The sequence below is a fragment of the Oryctolagus cuniculus genome, chromosome 17 (genome assembly GCF_051225735.1).
Source record: "Oryctolagus cuniculus isolate XC-2025 breed Fujian yellow rabbit chromosome 17, ASM5122573v1, whole genome shotgun sequence".
NCBI classification, from domain to species: Eukaryota; Metazoa; Chordata; class Mammalia; order Lagomorpha; family Leporidae; genus Oryctolagus; species Oryctolagus cuniculus.
Genome location: NC_142883.1, coordinates 38,886,321 through 38,904,736, shown reverse-complemented (window position 1 = coordinate 38,904,736; position 18,416 = coordinate 38,886,321). Strand labels below are relative to the sequence as shown.

General features: G+C 43.2%; 1 protein-coding gene and 1 pseudogene across 15 annotated transcripts in view; one reads left to right on the top strand and one right to left on the bottom strand.

Moving 5' to 3' along the window:
- The window catches only part of AP2B1 (adaptor related protein complex 2 subunit beta 1), a 153,451-nt gene that overhangs the window by 93,989 nt on the left and 41,046 nt on the right, over positions 1-18,416 (top strand). For all 15 annotated transcript variants that reach the window (XM_002719241.6, XM_008271129.5, XM_089317387.1 and 12 more), the window contains 2 exons: positions 444-589; positions 14,200-14,329. In XM_002719241.6, coding sequence (XP_002719287.1) covers positions 444-589; positions 14,200-14,329 — 276 coding nt within the window. The remainder of the gene's footprint in view (positions 1-443; positions 590-14,199; positions 14,330-18,416) is intronic.
- LOC108178537 (LIM and senescent cell antigen-like-containing domain protein 1 pseudogene) lies at positions 8,279-9,308 on the bottom strand (annotated as a pseudogene).

Genomic DNA, 18,416 nt, shown 5'->3' with positions numbered 1-18,416 from the left:
CAAGAGTCAGAGACATGAGCCTTGCCCTTAAAGAGGTTACTAGTAATGGCTTTGGTCATGATGAAAATCTTTAAAGATCACAGGACTGCTGTTTTCATTAAATGAATCAGTTTCTTCCCTTTAAACTTTCTACTAAAACTAAAGTAAAAACACATTATACTTATTGGAATTTCTTTTTCTTCCATTTATTTTTGGTAGCAGTACTCAAAAGCAGTAAAGTGACAGAGTTGAACCTAAGCCAGGGTTACCCATAGAGGGTTTTTTTTGTTCTTACGTAACTGAAAATGATCTCAAAATTTAGCAAATACAACTTCATCCACAGCCTTTGGCATTGAGTTGATACATGCAGAGAGAGATTACCATAACTGCTGAGGAAGTAAGAATCTTAATTTTTTATCTTTAGGTCTTACCTGGTTCTTCTGGGTTTCAATACTGTCTTTCAGGTCTGGCTACCTGCAGTAAAGGCTAAAGGGTTGGAGATTTCAGGAACATTTACTCACCGCCAAGGGCACATCTATATGGAAATGAACTTCACCAATAAAGCTCTGCAGCATATGACAGACTTTGCAATCCAGTTTAACAAGAATAGGTAAGAGATCTGAGTCCTTAGCTTGATGTTGAAACCACCATATACCTTGTGTCTATTAAGAGAATGTTCCATTTAGTAGTGCACAAAAACTCACATGTTGGGAGATGCTAGATATATATAGGGAGCCCTGGCTGCTGCAAGTCTACACTCAGTTGTCATCCTCAACTCTGAAGTCCTATGGGATTTTGGGAGGAGAAACTCTCCTATGAAAGGAATGAAAACAGAACTTACTATCTTCTTAAGAGTCCTGAACTAGAATTTTATTTGAGAAGCAGAGAGACAGAGAGGGGCTCCCATCCACTGGTTCACTCCTCACGTATCCACAATGAGAGGTGGGCATTGTGGTGCAGCAGGGACATCCACATCCCATATCCAAATGCTGGTTCCAGTCCCAGCTATTCTGTTTCTGATCCAGCTTGTTACTGTTGCACCTTGGATACAGCAATGACTGAAGTACTTAGGTCCCTGCCACCCACAAGGGAGACCCCAATGGAGTTTCTGAATGGCTTCAGCTAGGTGCAGCCCCAGCTGTTGTAGGCATTTGGAGAGTAAATCAGCTGGAAAATCTCTTAACTTTGTATATCTCCCCCTCACCCTCCCCTCTTTGTCTATGTCACTTTGCCTTTCAAGTAAGCCTTTTTTTTTTTTTTCCTTTCCATTGGTTCACCCCCACAAATGGCTGCTACGGCTGGCGTGCTGCGCCGATCCGAAGCCAGGAGCCAGGTGCTTCCTCCTAGTCTCCCATGTGGGTGCAGGGCATGAGCACTTGGGCCATCCTCCACTGCCTTCCCAGGCCACAGCAGAGAGCTGGACTGAAAGAGGAGCATCCAGGACAGAATCTGGTATCCCAACCGGGACTAGAACCTGGGGTGCCGGCGCTGCAGGCGGAGGATTAGCCAAGTGAGCCATGGCGCCAGCCTCAAGTAAGCTTTTTTTAAAAAATGCATTCAGTGGAGGGCTTGGAGCAGAAATCCAGATCTCCCATTATGGGTATTAGGAACACGATTATTTTAGCACTGCTGCCTCCCGGGGTCTGCATTAGTGGGAAGCTGGAATCAGAATCCAGAGTCAGGAATCAAACCCAGGTACTCAGTATGGGATGCAGGTATGCTAACTGGAATCTAAACTGCTAAGCCAAACACTCCCTCCTAGAATAGTTTTAATAAACTCAACTGAAATCCATTTATTTATTCAGCAAATAATTGTTTTTTGTTTCAGATGTTTCTAGTTATTGGGACTAGAAGAGTAGTGAACCAAATAAAACCCCTGTCTAGAGGCCCAGTGTTGTGGTGTAGTGGGTAAAGCCGTCACCTGCAGTGTCAGCATCCCATGTGAGTGCCAGCTTTAGTCCCAGCTGCTCCATTTCCAATCCAGCTCCTTGCAAATGGCCTGGGAAAAGCAGCAGAAGATGGCCCAAGTGCCTCGGCCCCTGTACCCACATGGGAGACCTGGAGGAAACTCCTGTCTCCTGGCTTCAGCTGGGCCCAGACCAGGCTGTTGCAGCTAATTGGGTAGTGAACCAGTGTACGGAAGATCTCTCTGTCTCTGACTCTCCATCTCTCTTTGTAACTCTGACTTTCAAATAAATTAATTTTTTTAAAAACCATCTAAAGTTTGTGTTTTGGTGAGGAAAAATGATTAACATACTTTGCTTGGTGTCAGAAATATGGAAGACAAATATACATGTTAACCAGTCACATATAGGCTGACAGTCTGCTTTTAGCTGTAAATTTTCAGCCTTAATAAGGAAGAGAGCATTAAGAAGTAAAATGTTGCTGTCTTTCTGAAATATCAGTAGTTTTTATTAAATTTTATGGTTCAGGAAACTCTCTGCTAGACTAAAGGAAGGTCCATCCATTTGTGAATATAGAATAGCCTTGCTTATAACAAAGTAGTAATTGGACCCTTAAAGCAGATTTAGTAAGACTTTGTTAATGATAATTTGCATCAGTGACTATCTGACTTACGTCTAATCATTTGGAAAACCTTGTCACTTGAATTTGAAAATTTGGCACTTTAGAAGGCATTTAAATATCTAGAAAGTCTATATTTCTTTCTGACCAGTTATATGTCCAGCCATTTAAGGCGAGCTGGCTCTGTTAAAGGCAAAAGCTAATTAAAAATTTTTTAAAAAAAAAAGAAAGAAAAGAAATAGGTCAAGTTATTGGGGGAATCTGATCTGTTGTGACAAATTCTACATGGCTGCAATTATCACTGTCTGCCTTTATCTTTTTTTTTAAGAAAGGTTTATATTTTGTTCTGATAATGATGCTATTTTATAAAATAACATTAATCCTTTCTGTAAATAGTCCTTTTTTAAAGATTTATTTATTTATTTGAAATGCAGAGTTATAGAGAAGGAGACACAGATCTTCCATTTGTTAGCTCAATCCTCAAATGGCAGCATTGGCCAGACTGGACCAGGCCAAAACTAGGATCCCAGAACTCCATCTGGGTCTCCCATGTGGGTGGCAAGGCCCCAAGTGATCAGGCCAGCTTCTGCTACTTTCTCAGGTGTATTAGTTAAGAGCTGGATCCGAATGGAGCAGCTGCAGCTCATACCAGTGCTCATATGGGATACTCTCATCATAGGAGGATACCAGCCCCAGTGGTCTATAGTTTTCTTCTATAACTTATATCTTCTTTCCCTTCCCCTATTACCCAACTCAATATTATAGTTATCCTTTGGGATCTGAGAGGGATTGGTTCCAAGATACCTTGAGGATAGCAAAATCTGAGTATGCTCAGCCCCTGCTACACACATGGGAGGCCCAGAAGAAGCTCCTGGCTCCTGGCTCTGGCCTGGCCCAGTCCCATCTGTTGTGGCCATTTGGGGAGGGAACCAGCTAATGGAAGATATCTCTCCCTGCCCCCCATACCTGCCTTTCACATAAATAAATATTTAATGAAAAATAAAATTATACATTATATATTTCATGAATATATATAATTATATATTTCATGAAACATCTTCCTGTATACTTTAAATCATCTCTAGATAAATGATATACAAGTAGTTGTTATACTGTATTATTTAGGGAATAATGACAAAGGGGAAAAAAGTATGTGCATGTTCAGTACTAACACAACCATCGTAGGCCTAACTACATGGTACTAGAACAAGATGTGGGGCCAGCAGTGTGTAATCAAGCATGCCATAGAAATAGACTCAAGGCTTGCAAAATAGTGGGAGGCTACATTAGTGTGTGCTTACACACTTACTTCATGTGGATTCAGAGCTCTGTGTGTGATGAATTCAAACTTTGCTTTTTTAAAAATTAATAAATATTAAATACCAATAGTATGCAGAAATGGTTGCTATCTAAAAAATATAGTCATCTATATAGTTTCCTGCTATTGAGCTTACAGTCTTAAAAAGAAATAAAAGAATGCTATAAGCCTACCTCAGAATGTCCTTAACTTAGAAATGGTTATTTTGGCAAATAGATGAAGTAGAATGACCTATTATTTTAGGCACAATGTTAATAGACTTTGAACATGATCCAAGGAATATTTTACTTGTCCTATTTTTTTGCCAGTTACATCAGGCTTACAAAAAAGAATACTTAGAAATTTGGTAAGAGGGCCAGTGCTGTGGCATTGCCTGTAAAGCCGCCACCTGCCACGTCAGCATCCCATATGGGTGCCAGTTTGAGACCTGGCTGTTCCATTTCTGATCCTGCCCTTTCCTTTGGCCTGAAAGAACAGTAGAAAATGGCCCAGGTGCTTGGGACCCTGTACCCACGTGGGAGACCCGGAGGAAGCTCCTGGCTCCTGGCTCGTCATTGCAGTCATTTGGGGAGTGAACCAGTGGATGGAAAACCTCTCTCTGTACTCTTTCAAATAAATTAATATTTGAGAGGTAGAGTTACAGACAGTGAAAGGGAGAGACAGAGAGAAAGGTATTACGTTCGTTAGTTCACTCCCCAAATGGCCTCAACGTCCTGAGCTGAGCAGATCCGAAGCCAGATCCAAGAGCTTCTTCCGGGTCTCCCATGTAGGTGCAAGGGCCCAAGGACTTGGGCCATCTTCTGCTGCTTTCCCAGGCCACAGCAGAGAGCTGGCTTGGAAAAGGAGCAGTTGGGACTAGAACGGGCACCCATGTAGGATACTTACACTGCTGGCGGAGGATTAACTTACTGCATCACGGTTCTGGCCCCCAATAAATAAATCGTAAAAAAAAATTTTTTTTAATAAATTTGGTAAGAAAATGAAGTATTTTAAATTACCCTGTAGGACTTTAAATGGTCCTGAGTCTTATGGCAGCAGGGTAAACTTAATGAAAAAATATTATGAATTAGAACAAGCTTGTCTTCTATTCCATTTAAAACTGGGAGGAAATTTTTTTAAATTAATTTGAAGGGGAGAGAGAAGGACACAGCGAGAGATCTCTCATCCTCTGCTTCACTCCTCCAATGCCTGAAACAACTGGAGCTGAGCCACACTAAAGCCGGAGCCATGAACTCCAACCAGGTCTCCCATACGGGTGGCAGGTTCTCAACCACTTGAGTTATCACCTGCTGCTTCCCAGGGTGTGGATTAGCAGGAGGCTCGAATCAAAAGTGAAGCCAGGACTTGATCATCCCAGGAACTGCACTAAGAGTCTACTAGCTTAGTGGCAGAGACCTAGGTACCCAAGCCATCATCTATCACCTCTTGGTGTATACCACCAGGAAACTGGATGAGGGCAGGCGGGACTCAGTCTCAGATAATCGCATGTATGGGTTGCAGGAGTCCCAAGTGGTAGCCCATCCCACTGCACCAAGGCATCCACCCCTGGTAATTCTTTTAACTTAAAAGAATACAAAAAATAATTGGTTAGCGCCAGTGCTGTGGCGCAGCAGGTTAACAACACCCTGGCCTGAAGCGCTGGCATCCCATATGGGCGCTTGTTCTAGCCCCGGCTGCTCCTCTTCCAATCCAGCTCTCTGCTATGGCCTGGGAAAGCAGTAGAAGATGGCCCAAGTCCTTGGGCCCCTGTCCCCACGTGGGAGACCTGGAAGAAGCTCCTGGCTCCTGGCTTCAGATAGGCGCAGCTCCGGCCGTTGCAGCCATCTGGGGAGTGAACCATCGGATGGAAGACTTCTCCCTCCCTGCCTCCCTCCCTCTTTCTCTCTCTCTCTCTTTCTCTCTCTCTCTCTCTCTCTGCCTCTCCTCTCTCTGTGTAACTCTGACTTTCAAATAAATAAATAAATCTTTTAAAAATAATAATAATTGGCCGGCGCCGCGGCTCACTAGGGTAATCCTCTGCCTTGCAGTGCCGGCACACCGGGTTCTAGTCCCGGTCGGGGCGCCGGATTCTGTCTCGGTTGCCCCTCTTCCAGGCCAGCTCTCTGCTGTGGCCAGGGAGTGCAGTGGAGGATGGCCCAAGTGCTTGGGCCCTGCACCCCATGGGAGACCAGGAGAAGCACCTGGCTCCTGCCATCAGATGAGCGCGGTGCGCCGGCCGCAGCGCGGCAGCCGTTGGAGGGTGAACCAATGGCAAAGGAAGACCTTTCTCTCTGTCTCTCTCTCACTGTCCACTCTGCCTGTCAAAATAATAATAATAATAATAATAATTGGTTATAAGTTACCTGAAAACAATAGTGAATTGATTCCAAATAGTGAATTGATTCCACAGTGAATTGAAAAAAAAATTTTTTTTTTTTTTTTTTTTTTTTTTTTTTTTTTTGAGAGGTAGAGTTACAGAGAGAGGGAGAGACAGGGAGAAAGGTCTTCCATCCACTGGTTCATTCCCCAGATAGCCACAACAGCTAAAGCTGAGCCAATCCGAAACCAGGAGCTTCTTCCTGGTCTCCCACATGGGTGCTAGGGCCCAAGCACTTGGGCCGTCTTCCACTGCTTTCCCAGGCCATTGCAGAGAGCTCAATCAGAAGAGCAGCTGGGATACGAACCAGCACCTATATGGGATGCCAGCGCCATAGGTGGAAGCTTAGCCTACTACACTACAGTCCCAGCCCCTTGCACAGAAATTTTTAAAGATATCGGTATACAAGTATTTTGGTGGCAGAGTGGTAGCATCTTGAATTTTGTTTATGGAAAAAATATTTTAGCAATTTTTGGAAAAAATCAGTAATTTTCCCCTTAGAAGTCTATCTTGCTAGCATCCCCTATGGGCACAAGTTTGGGTCCTGGCTGCTCCAGTTCTCTGCTGTGGCCTGGGAGAGCAGTGGAAGATGCCCCAAGTCCTTGGGCCCCTACAATAACATGGGAGACTCAGAGGAGGCTCCTGGCTCCTGATCAGCCCAACTCTGGCCATTGTAGCCATTTTGGGAGTGAACCAACGGAAAAGGAAGACCTTTCTCTCTGTCTCTGTCTCTCATACTGTCCACTCTGCCTGTCAAAAAAAAAAAAATCATTTTTATTTGAAAGGCAGGGTGACAGGGAAAGACAGAGAAGTTATCCATCCATTGTTTCTTTCCCCAAATGCTCACAGGAGCTGGGATTGGGTTGGGGTGAAGCCAAGAGCCAGGAACTCCATTTGTTTCTACCCAGAGCATTAGCAGGAAGGTGGATTGTAAATGGAGCTATGGGGCTTGAACTGGTTCTCCAATAGGGGTTGCAGGCATCCAAAGCGGTGTCTTAAATTGCTGAACCATAACACCTGCCCCACATTCACTTTTTTATTGATTGATTGATTGATTTTTTTGACAGGCAGAGTGGACAGTGAGAGAGAGAGACAGAGAAAAAGGTCTTCCTTTTTCCGTTGGTTCACTCCCCAATGGCCGCTGTGGCCGGCGCGCTGTGGCCTGTGCACCGCGCTGATCCGAAGCCAGGAGCCAGGTGCTTCTCCTGGTCTCCCATGGGGTACAGGGCCCAAGGACTTGGGCCATCCTCCACTGCACTCCCTGGCCACAGCAGAGAGCTGGCCTGGAAGAGGGGCAACCGGGACAGAATCCGGCGCCCCGACCAAGACTAGAACCCAGTGTGCCGGCGTCGCAGGCAGAGGATTAGCCTATTGAGCTGCAGCGTCGGCCCTGCATTCACTTTTTAAAAGTGATGTATTGGAAGCTACATGAGACTTGTTTTCATGTCCTATTCCAGGGCTGCTTGTTAAACATAAAGCTTACAATCATAATTGTTATAATATACTAGAAAATTGTCCCTGTATTATAAATTATGCTGTATTTTCCGTTATTTGATAGAAATATTTTTCATAAATACTTAAAAACATCCTATTAGGTAGCTATAACTACTGAGTTAACTTTTTTTTTCTTAAAGAATTTTTTTATTTATTTGAAAGAGTTACAGAGAGAGGTAGAGCCAAAGAGAGAGAGGTCTTCCGTTCCGCTGGTTCACTCCCCAAATGACCGCAATCGCCAGAGCTGAGCTGATCCAAGCCAGGAGCTCCTTCCAGGCCTCCCACGTGGGTACAGGGGCCCAAGGACTTGAGCCATCCTCTGCTGTTTTCCCAGGCCATAGCAGAGAGCTGGATCGGAAGAAGAGCAGCCGGGCTTCAAAACCAGCGCCCATATGGGATGCCTGTGCTGCAGGCTGAGGCTTTAACCCACTGCCCCACAGTGCTGGCCCCTGTGTTAACAGTTTATACAAAGGAAGTTTACAAGTAGAACTAAAAAACTAAGCATAACTATTCCATGTAACAAAAAAATTAGCAAGTAGTTCTGAATAAAGGTTAATAAAGTCAAGAAATGCTCTTACTCTATTATCTTTACATACAAGAGAAAAAAATAAAATAGAGGAAGTTATTAACTACCTAAGGTCTCAGCTAGTTTCATAGGTCTTGCTCCAATTCTAATGATTGCATATCAGACTCTACAAATTTATTCTTGAGTGTTAATTTAGTGTTGCAGGCAGAACTGCCCAAGTAGTTAACATACCAGGCCTTGTTAAGAGCAGAAACCATGGCACCTGCCATAATGTGGTTGCAATGGAAACAATATTAATAAATAGCTGGTTTTATGTAGTGGCTTTCACAATACGTCAGGCCCTTCCTCTCATGGCAATGTTAAAGAAATGGTTTTTCCTACCTGACAAAATATTCCACACACTACTGCTTTCCCATGGCATTTACCATGTGCCCTTCAATAGGCCAGAGGCAAGGGCCACAAATGGAGACTCCCATATTATCATGGTATAATCAGCTCTGTAGTTCCTATCCCACCCTGAGATATCAGCAATGAGCTCCTTCCCATACACAATTGAAATGGTCTTGGTGGGGATCTTTCGTGATTTTTAGAGGCTATTACTTGTAAATGATGGCATGACATTTCTGGCAGATGTATTTTCTAAGGCCTCTAGCTTTTTCACAATTATGGTGAGTGACATAGGTGTCTCCCGGTATTCTTGACAAACCTGATATCTGCCAGAACTTCCTGGCAGAGGTCACAGTAGAAACCAATTCAGAATGCCAGTTGTTATTCATGACTTTGATAACTTAGCCATGATGAATTTGCCACACTGCTGATGGCAAGGGAAAAAATTTGAAAATCATATTCATGGTGTTTTTTCCCTTCAGACTCACAGAAGAGTCCTTATGGGAACTTCTGAGAATACTGCACACACAAGTACTGCTTGCCATTAGTGTTCAGGATCTTCTCTGTGGACCCAAACCCCGCTTTGCACTGACAAATTATGCTGGCTAAGGCATTGGTCATACTGCTATTGGTCATTCCAGCCAGCTACCCAGCATCACTGAAGTCAAAAGCTGCCACCCCTCAGCAGCTCTGCTGTCTACTTCAGCTATATGCTTGTCCCTTGCTCCCATACAAGTTTTTACTTTTAGGATTTTTCTGGAAATTATTTGTTTTAATATTTATTTTATTTACTTGAAAAAGTACAGAGAGAGGTAGAGACAGAGAGATCTTCCATCTGCTGGTTCACTCCCCAAATGGCCACAATGTCCAGAGCTGAACCAGTCCAAAGCCAGGAGCCAGGAGCTTCTTCCAGGTCTCCCATGTGGGTTCAGGGGACCAAGGATTTGGGCCATTTTCCACTGCTTTTCCATGTGCATTAATTAGCAGGAAGCTAGATTGGAAGTGGAACAGCTGGTGCTTGAACCAGTACCATATGGGATGCCAGCATTGCAGGCCAGGGTTTTATCTTGCTGCACCACAGCACCAGTCCCAGAAATTACTTTTTTTTTTTTTTAAGATTTATGTATTTATTTGAAAGGCAGAGAGTTTCAGAGAGGAAGAGGCAGAGACACAGAGAGAGAAATCTTCCATCCACTGGTTCACTCCCCGATGGCCACAACAGCCAGAGCTGAGCTGATCTGAAGCCAGGAGCCTGGACCTTCCTCTGAGTCTCCCACATGGGTTCAGGGGCCCAAGGACTTGGGCCATCCTCTACTGCTTTCCCAGGCCATAGCAGAGAACTGGATTGGAAGAGGGGCAGCCAGGACTTGAACTGGTGCCCATATGGAAGGCTGGCACTGCATGCGGCGACTTTATCCATTGTGCCACAGCGCCGACCCCAGAAATTACTTTTTTGTTGTTGTTTTTTTTTTTTTTTTCTTAATTTGACAGATAGAGTTAGCAGTGAGAGAGACAGACAGAGAGAAGGGTCTTTCTTCCATTGGTTCACCCCCAAAACGGCTGCTATGGCCGGAGCTACGCTGATCCGAAGCCAGTAGTCAGGTGCTTCCTCCCGGTCTCTTGCGCGGGTGCAGGGGCCCAAGTCCTTGGGCCATCCTCCACCTCTATCCTAGGCCACAGCAGAGAGCTGGACTGGAAGAGGAGTAACCGGGACTAGAACCCGGCGCCTATATGGGATGCTGACACCGCAGGTGGTGGATTAACCAAATGAGCCACAGTGCCTGCCCCAGAAATTGCTTTTTTTTTTTTTTATTTTGTTTATTTTTTGACAGGCAGAGTGGACAGCGAGAGAGAGAGAGAGAGAGAGAGAGAGAGAGAGAGAGAGAGAGAAAGGTCTTCCTTGGCCATTGGTTCACCCTCCAATGGCCGCTGCAGATGGCACACTGCGGCCGGCGCACCGCGCTGATCCGATGGCAGGAGCCAGGTACTTATCCTGGTCTCCCATGGGGTGCAGGGCCCAAGTACTTAGGCCATCCTCCACTGCACTCCCTGGCCACAGCAGAGAGCTGGCCTGGAAGAGGGGCAACCGGGACAGAATCCGGCGCCCCGACCAGGACTAGAACCCGGTGTGCGGGCGCCGCAGATGGAGGATTAGCCTATTGAGCTGCGGTGCCAGCCCAGAAATTGCTTTTTTAATCCTTTCCATCTGTGGAATCCACTGAAGTAGCACCGTGGATACAGAGGGTCAACTATACTGTCCTTTAGATTGAATATTGTGCTTATAAGATTTGGGGTGAGTCGGCGCCGCAGCTCAATAGGCTAATCCTCCGTCTGCGGCGCCGGCACACCGGGTTCTAGTCCCAGTCGGGGCACCGGATTCTGTCCCGATTGCCCCTCTTTCAGGCCAGCTCTCTGCTATGGGCCGGGAGTGCAGTGGAGGATGGCCCACTTCCTTGGGCCCTGCCCCCCATGGGAGACCAGGAGAAGCACCTGGCTCCTGCCTTCGGATCAGCACCGTGCGCCAGCTGCAGCGGCCATTGGAGGGTGAACCAACGGCAAAGGAAGACCTTTCTCTCTGTCTCTCTCTCTCACTGTCCACTCTGTCAAAAAAAAAAAAAAAAAACAAGATTTGGGGAGTGAACCAGCGGATGGCAGATGTCTCTTTCCCTCTCTCTCTCCTCTCTCTCTCTCTCTCTCTCTGTGTAACTCTTTCAAAAAAAAAAAAAGAATGCTTCAACTTCTGCTTGATTTGTCCTCATTGACCCCCAGCTTTGACAGATGAGGCTGGGAGCTCATTCTGCTTCCCCCCTGCTTGCCCCCTTTCCTCCCGTTTTTGTAAAGTATATCATTTCTGCATTTCATTTTACCTTTGTCCCCACCTTGTTTTGTCTGGGATTTATGCCAACTACCAGTCCTTTAATGAAGTCTCCATTGTCATTTCTTAGATGTCTTCTGATAGGGACTCACATAGACACTATTTCTTGAATTTTCTTTGTCAAAACTGTGACCTTTGTATTTGAAAATTCATGACTTGAACTCTTGAAGTGTTTTTGCTCCTGTGTCTTTTTTCATTTGATGGTACTTTGGAAAAGTCAGTTGTCAACTAACTTTTCCTAATTTAAGTTTTTTTCATCATTTTGTCTGGCTGCCCAAAGTTGTATAGTCCAATAATTTTACTAGCATATTCTCAATGTTGGCCAATTTGGATCAGTTTTTCCTTGAATAAGATGTGCCCTTCAATATATACATTGAAGTCTTAATTATTTAAAGAAAGTTTTCAGGGTTTTATGTGTTTAGAATTCCATTCTATTCTTTTTTTTTTCCTTTGGTGTTTCTGATTACGAATTTATTATCTTTATCTTGTATAAACTGCTTTTCTCTAATCTTTTTTGGATGTCATCAAATATCCAGTCAGTATTAAGTATTCATATTCATATAAGGTCCCTGTACATTATAATTGGATACATGTCTTTAATTTTTAAAAGTTCCATCTCTGCCCTGTTCTTTTTTTTAAGATTTTATGTATTTGAGAGGTAGAGTTACAGAGAGAGAAAGACGGAAAGGTCTTGCATCTGCTGGTTTACTCCACAGGTGGCCACAATGGCCAGAGCTGAGCTGATCCGAAGCCAGAAGTTTCTTCTTCTGGGTCTCCCATGCGGGTACAGGGGCCCAAGCACTTGAACCATCTTCCACTGTTTTGCCAGTCTATAGCAGAGAGCTGAATTGGAAGAGGAGCAGTTGGGCCTTGAACTGCCACCCGTTGCACCACAACACTGGCCCCCTGGATATGTGTCTAGTGTTTTTAACCTATAGGTTTCTCCTCTCTCTTTTCTCAAAATTTATCTCTGAAAGAAAGTCGTCTGTTTATTGGTGCCATTCCCTACAATCTGGTTTTTGTTGATTGCATCTATGAATTGGAAATAGATCTCTAGGATTGATCAGATTCAGGATTGATGTTCTGACAAAAATACTTCATGGGGCCGGCGCTGTGGCATAGTGGGTAAAGCCACCGCCTGCAGTGCTGGCATTCCATATGTGCGCCAGTTCAAGTCCCGGCTGTTCCACTTCCTATCCAGCTCTCTGCTATGGCCTGGGAAAGCAGTAGAAGATGGCCCACATCCTTGGGCCCCTGCACCCACATGGGAGTCCGAGAAGAAGCTCCTGGTTCCTGACTTCAAATTGGCTCAGCTTCAGCTGTTGTGGCCATTTGGGGAGTGAACCTGCGAATGGAAGACCTCTTTCCCTCTGTCTCTAACTCTCTCTGTAACTCTGTCTTTCAAGTAAATAAAAATAAATCTTTAAAAAAGTATACTTGATGAGTGGTGGTGATCTCAGATCTCCCTGTGTACCACTATAGCATCTTTCGCCAGGTGTGGACTTGTTTGCTTTGGTGACACATGTCATTTGGAGTTTGCAGGTCTTCACTGACTTGGAAGTTTTTCAGACGTGGAAATTGTGGATTTGTAGGGATTTTCCCCCCTTTCTCTGTTTTGCTGTACATTATTTCCAAGAAGAGCAATGAAGAGATAAGAAACTATGCTTGCTGCTATACCCTGTCTCAAAATTGACCTATGACAGCTTTGCTGACCATGAGAACAAGATCAAAAAAGCAAAATGGGGTTTTGGCCTGTGAATGATAACCCTGAATGGGTGATACAAATTCTCAGGGTCATTTCATTACACATTTTGCTACTCTAAAGTATAGTTTATCAGAGAAGAGAAAATTGTTTATCTTGCCAATATAACTCTTTAAAGATATATTTTATTTCAACTCATCATTTTATAAATATTAGTCCTATCTTCCTATTTAGAATATAAATTTAATGTAAATTTTTATCATTCATTTGTTTTTTCCTTCTCAGCCCACTTTTCCCTTTTGGTTCCATCTTAGTAAAGTTTCATTCTTGTGTTTCTCACACTGTCAGTCCTTCCACAGGCTTTTTCTTTTTTTCCAATGTAACTTCAGATTCTGAGTTTGTCATCTTTTTGCCATTCTTATTATTATACCGTCTTTCTTTGAGAAATCAAACTGGTGGATATTCCTTGCTTGCCTTAGGCTTAGAAAGTGGCCATATTTGTATTTGAGTCTACAACTTACCCTAATCATTTGGAATATGTAAGTCTGTCAGTCCTAGTTTACCAGAACTAACTCTTTCCCTTTCCTAGGGATTAATTGTGTCATATGTAAATGAACCAAAAAGAAAGAAAGTGAGAGTTACTAATAAATAATCCTCTAGATGGATTAGACAAGCTATTAAGCTAATGAAATAAATATAAATTTATTGTCCTTTTCTTTACTAAGGGTTATCGAAGGATTGTTTATAAGAAAAGATGCTCAGTAAACCTGTCCCTCTAGTGACATGATAAGCAGAATCCTAGCATTAGCAAAGAAATTCTGGGCTTACGAATGTCTCCTCCCTTTTCAAATCCATTTAATAGAAACAGAGGTTATCATATAACTCATGTTACAGCGTGTTGGAATTGAGTGCCTTGGTTCCTGATAGCCGGTCTGTTTAATTGTACTGAAAATTATGTTTTCTTTAAAAAGAGTAAGAAGCCTTTGGCTAAATCCTTTCTCTTGATTAACTTCTGTGATTTCTTCATTCCCTCTCCTAGCTTTGGTGTCATTCCCAGCACTCCACTGGCCATTCATACACCACTGATGCCAAACCAGAGCATTGATGTCTCCCTGCCTCTCAACACTTTGGGTCCAGTCATGAAGATGGAACCTCTGAACAACCTGCAGGTCAGAGTTACATTTCACTTGGGTGGTCTTTGTTGATATCTGGCCAATTTTTCACTTATCTATAAAATAACTCTGTATTAGTCCATTTCCCATTGCTGTGACACAGTACTTAAGATGTGGTTTGTTTGGTTCATAGTTGTGGAGATTCAGGAGCACTGTGATGTGTTCACCTCTGTTGAGGGCTTCTCTGGCTGCATCACATGACAGATGGCATCATGGCAGGAACATGCATCAGAAGGGAGATCACATGGCGAGACAGGAAATCAGAGAGTGAGGAGGGGCCGATCTTGCTCTTTTGTGATAACTCACTCTCATGAGCAATCATCAGGTCCCATGAGAACTACCGTCATTGGTCTGCAGGCAGTACTCCAAGTGATATAACCACTGCCACACTGAGTATAAAGACTTTAACACGTGAAACCTTGGGAGACAAACCACATCCTCACCATAGCACCCTTTTTCTTCCTTACATTAGAGTTGGTCATGAGATAGAGTTTGATATAACTCTTTGTGGAGAACAGTTTTATTTTTAAGAAAAACAAGGCACTGACCTAGTTACTAATTTTTTTACTTAACATTTAGAAACAATTTTCGGAAGTTTTTATTGATAAACTTTTTTCTTTTAGTCTTTCATAGCAAAATTTGAATGTCATTTATGTAAGGATAGATATCAGAGGAGATTTATATGGGGGTTATCTTTGAATAACAGACCACAAGTAGCTAGGCCATATGGAGTACAGGCCCACTGTTAGCATGGCATTGTACCACTTGATCAGGTCTGCAAGAGCTCTTGATTTGAAAAATGTTGTATTTTTTAGAATGCTTGGATACTAGTTTAGAATTTCATTCAGTTTTCATCTATCTTGAGTTTCTCTTTGAAATATAAACCTTCCAGGGCCAGCACTGTGGCGTAGCGGGTAAAGCTGCCGCCTACAGTGCCGGCATTCCATATGGGCGCCCTTTCGAGTCCTGGCTGCTCTACTTCCAATCCAGCCCTCTGCTATGGCCTGGGAAAGCAGTAGAAGATGGCCCACATCCTTGGGCCCCTGCACCCACGTGGGAGACCCGACAGAAGTTCCTGGCTCCTGGCTTCGGATAGGCGCAGCTCCAGCCATTGTAACCATCTGGGGAGTGAACCAGCAGATGGAAGATCTCTTTCTCTCTGCCTCTCCTTCTCTCTCTGTGTAACTCTGACTTTCAAGTAAATAATAAATAAATCTTTTTAAAAAAATGAAATATAAACCTTCTGGGGTTCAAGCAGTGTGAAGGCAGGTAGGAAGCTCATAAGCTGATCCAAGGGAGTATTAGTACAGATGTATTCCTAGAGGTTGTGATTTAATGCTCACAAGGACAGAAGAGACAGACTTGGGGCAACATGAAATGGGGAATTTTAACTATCTCTGCATACAGCTGAGATCCTGGGAGGGCAACTTCTTTAATGAAAGGGGAACCAGAAAACTGTTTTTGCTATCTCAGAAATGTGTTAAGAAAGTGTCTGAATACTAGAGTAATGTGTGACTGACCTCTTGTGAGAAATCCAAGGCCCAATCTGTGCCATATCTGAGGATGTAGTCCCAGTTCATACTGTCTCTATAGGTGCAGTAATCTCTTAAATCAGGAAATTAAGGACAGGCAAAACCTAGGGCACCTTGCAACAAGAAATGCAAAGCAGGCCTTGAGCATCCACTCCAAAATTTAAGGCTTAGAACTCCAAACAAAAGAAAATCTCTACTGAAAGTGAGTCCACAATTTAACCAGATTTTAAAAAGAAAAGTTGTACCATGATGGACCAGCAGAAGACACAGCAGAGAAGATGATAGGTACTTTCCCTGCCCCCATCCAGAACTTGAGATGACATCCCAGTTCAGATGAGACTGTCAAACAGGTGTAAAATACTAAAGGAAAATAGCAACTTTCTGTCTTCCAGTCAAGACAGGTGGGATCCCATTAGTCTTCTGGAAATATCAGCCAGATACTAGTACTGATGGTGAGATATCAACAGTAAAATAACTTGGAGATAAAACTAAAACAATTTTTAGTTGTTTAAATACCAGCCTGCCAGGCCTGTTTGCCAGTTCACGTAACTACCCTGTTGCCATGGCAGTTGACTCTTCTCTTTTCAGCACAGGGAGTAACAATTTAGAGTGTAGATGAGTGAGTCACAGTGTAACTTGGCTCAGACTAGAAGAATAAAACAAGAATTACTATGCAGATGGAACTGGCTGTTACTATGATGCAAGTAATATATTAAGGGGCTCTTCCAGCACAGGCTCTTGAAGTAACTAACCCAAATCTACGTCTGTTCTCTTTTCATCGAAATATCTCACCTCCCATTGGCCCATTCAGCCTGAAGCCTAATATGTGAGGACAGTCGGCATGCATGCAAGAATGCCTGATTGGAGAAGTAGCAAAGAGAATTTGGGTCACAGAAACCAGGACAAATTTTCTCCTCTTAAAGAGGAAAAGTAAGCAAATGAATATCCATTTATCTTTCTGTTCATATTCCCATTTTTGCTAGATCCTGAATGGGAACTTTCATAAGAAAAGTTGATCTTAGTTCAGTTCCCTCCCTAAAAAGCCTTGATAGAATATTGGGACTAGCAAGTTTTAATTTTCACAAAGCCGATGTTGTAAAAAGCAAACTTAATATCTGTAGTCAATTATTGGTTTTCCTCATGGATTCTTTTTTTCAAGAATGTCCTAATTGTGGGTATTTTCTCATCATTCTCTAATGGAAAAGATGAGCAAAAACTGAAAAAGAGAAGCACTTTTCCCTCCTATGAGCAGCTGTATTTAATGTCTGCCTGTGGAAGTTGAAACTAGTGGCTAGCTTAAGATAGGTGGGTTATTTTATTTACTTTTTTTCTGCATCTCTGTGCTTGGGGCCAGCTCCAGGTGGTTGGCCCCCTAAATGGGTAGGTTATCATAGATTTCAGCTTCTGTCCTGCCCTTGTTTCCATATGAACAAGAAGAATCAAAACTTAACTTCAACAAGGTTGGACCATGTAGATTCAGAAAAATCCAGGAAGAGATTGATCTAGCATTTAAGCAGTATATTTGTTGAGACATGTATTTGCCCACATCCCATATCCAGATACCTGGATTTGAGTCCCAGCTCCACTTTAGATTTCAGCTTCCCGCTAATATGCACCCTGGGAGGCAGCAGGTGATAACTCAAGTTGTTTAGATCCCTGCCACCCATATGAGAGACCTAGATTGAGTTCCTGGTTCCTGACATCAGCCTGACCCACTCCTGGCTGGTGGAGGCAATATTATGTTTGTATAATGTTTAGCTTCATGGCCTTATGTAGGAAAATTAGTACTTACTCCAGACCATAAAATCAGTTAAAAAAAAAAAAGTTTAGGAATTGAGGAAGTGAAATTTTAAATGCCCTGTGGGTTTTTGTTATCTTGGCTAATTTGATACCAATATGTAGAATAAATATATATCAAACCCAGCTGCCAAAACTATCATGTGAAAGTACTTCAAAAACTTTCATTAAAATGCTCATCAAACTACTTATTGGCTTATACTGTTTGAAGACTAAAAAGGTTATATCTATTTAGAGATTTAATTTTTTTAAGATTTTATTTATTTATGTGACGGAGTTACAGACAGTGAGAGGGAGAGACAGAGAGAAAGGTCTTCCCTCTGCTGGTTCACGCCCCAGATAGCCGCAATGGCCAGAGCTGCACCAATCCAAAGCCAGGAGCTAGGTGCCAGGTGCTTCTTCCTGGTCTCCCATGTAGGTGCAGGGCCCAAGCACCCAGGCCATCTTCCACTGCTTTCCCAGGCCATAGCAGAGAGCTGGATTGGAAGAAGGGCAGCCGGGACTAGAACTGGCACTCATATGGGATGCCGGTGCCACAGGCGGAGAATCAACCCACTGCACCACGGAGCTGGCCCATATTTAGAGATTTTAAAGATACATTTCATCTTCAAATGTAAAATCGTAAAAATAAAAATATAAAAATTCCTACCTCAGAGACATGAATTAAATATCTAGCAGAATTTTGAACCTAAAAGGATTTTTTTACTGTTCTAATGTTTTGTAAAAGCTTTTGTGACTCCAGCTTATAAATATAC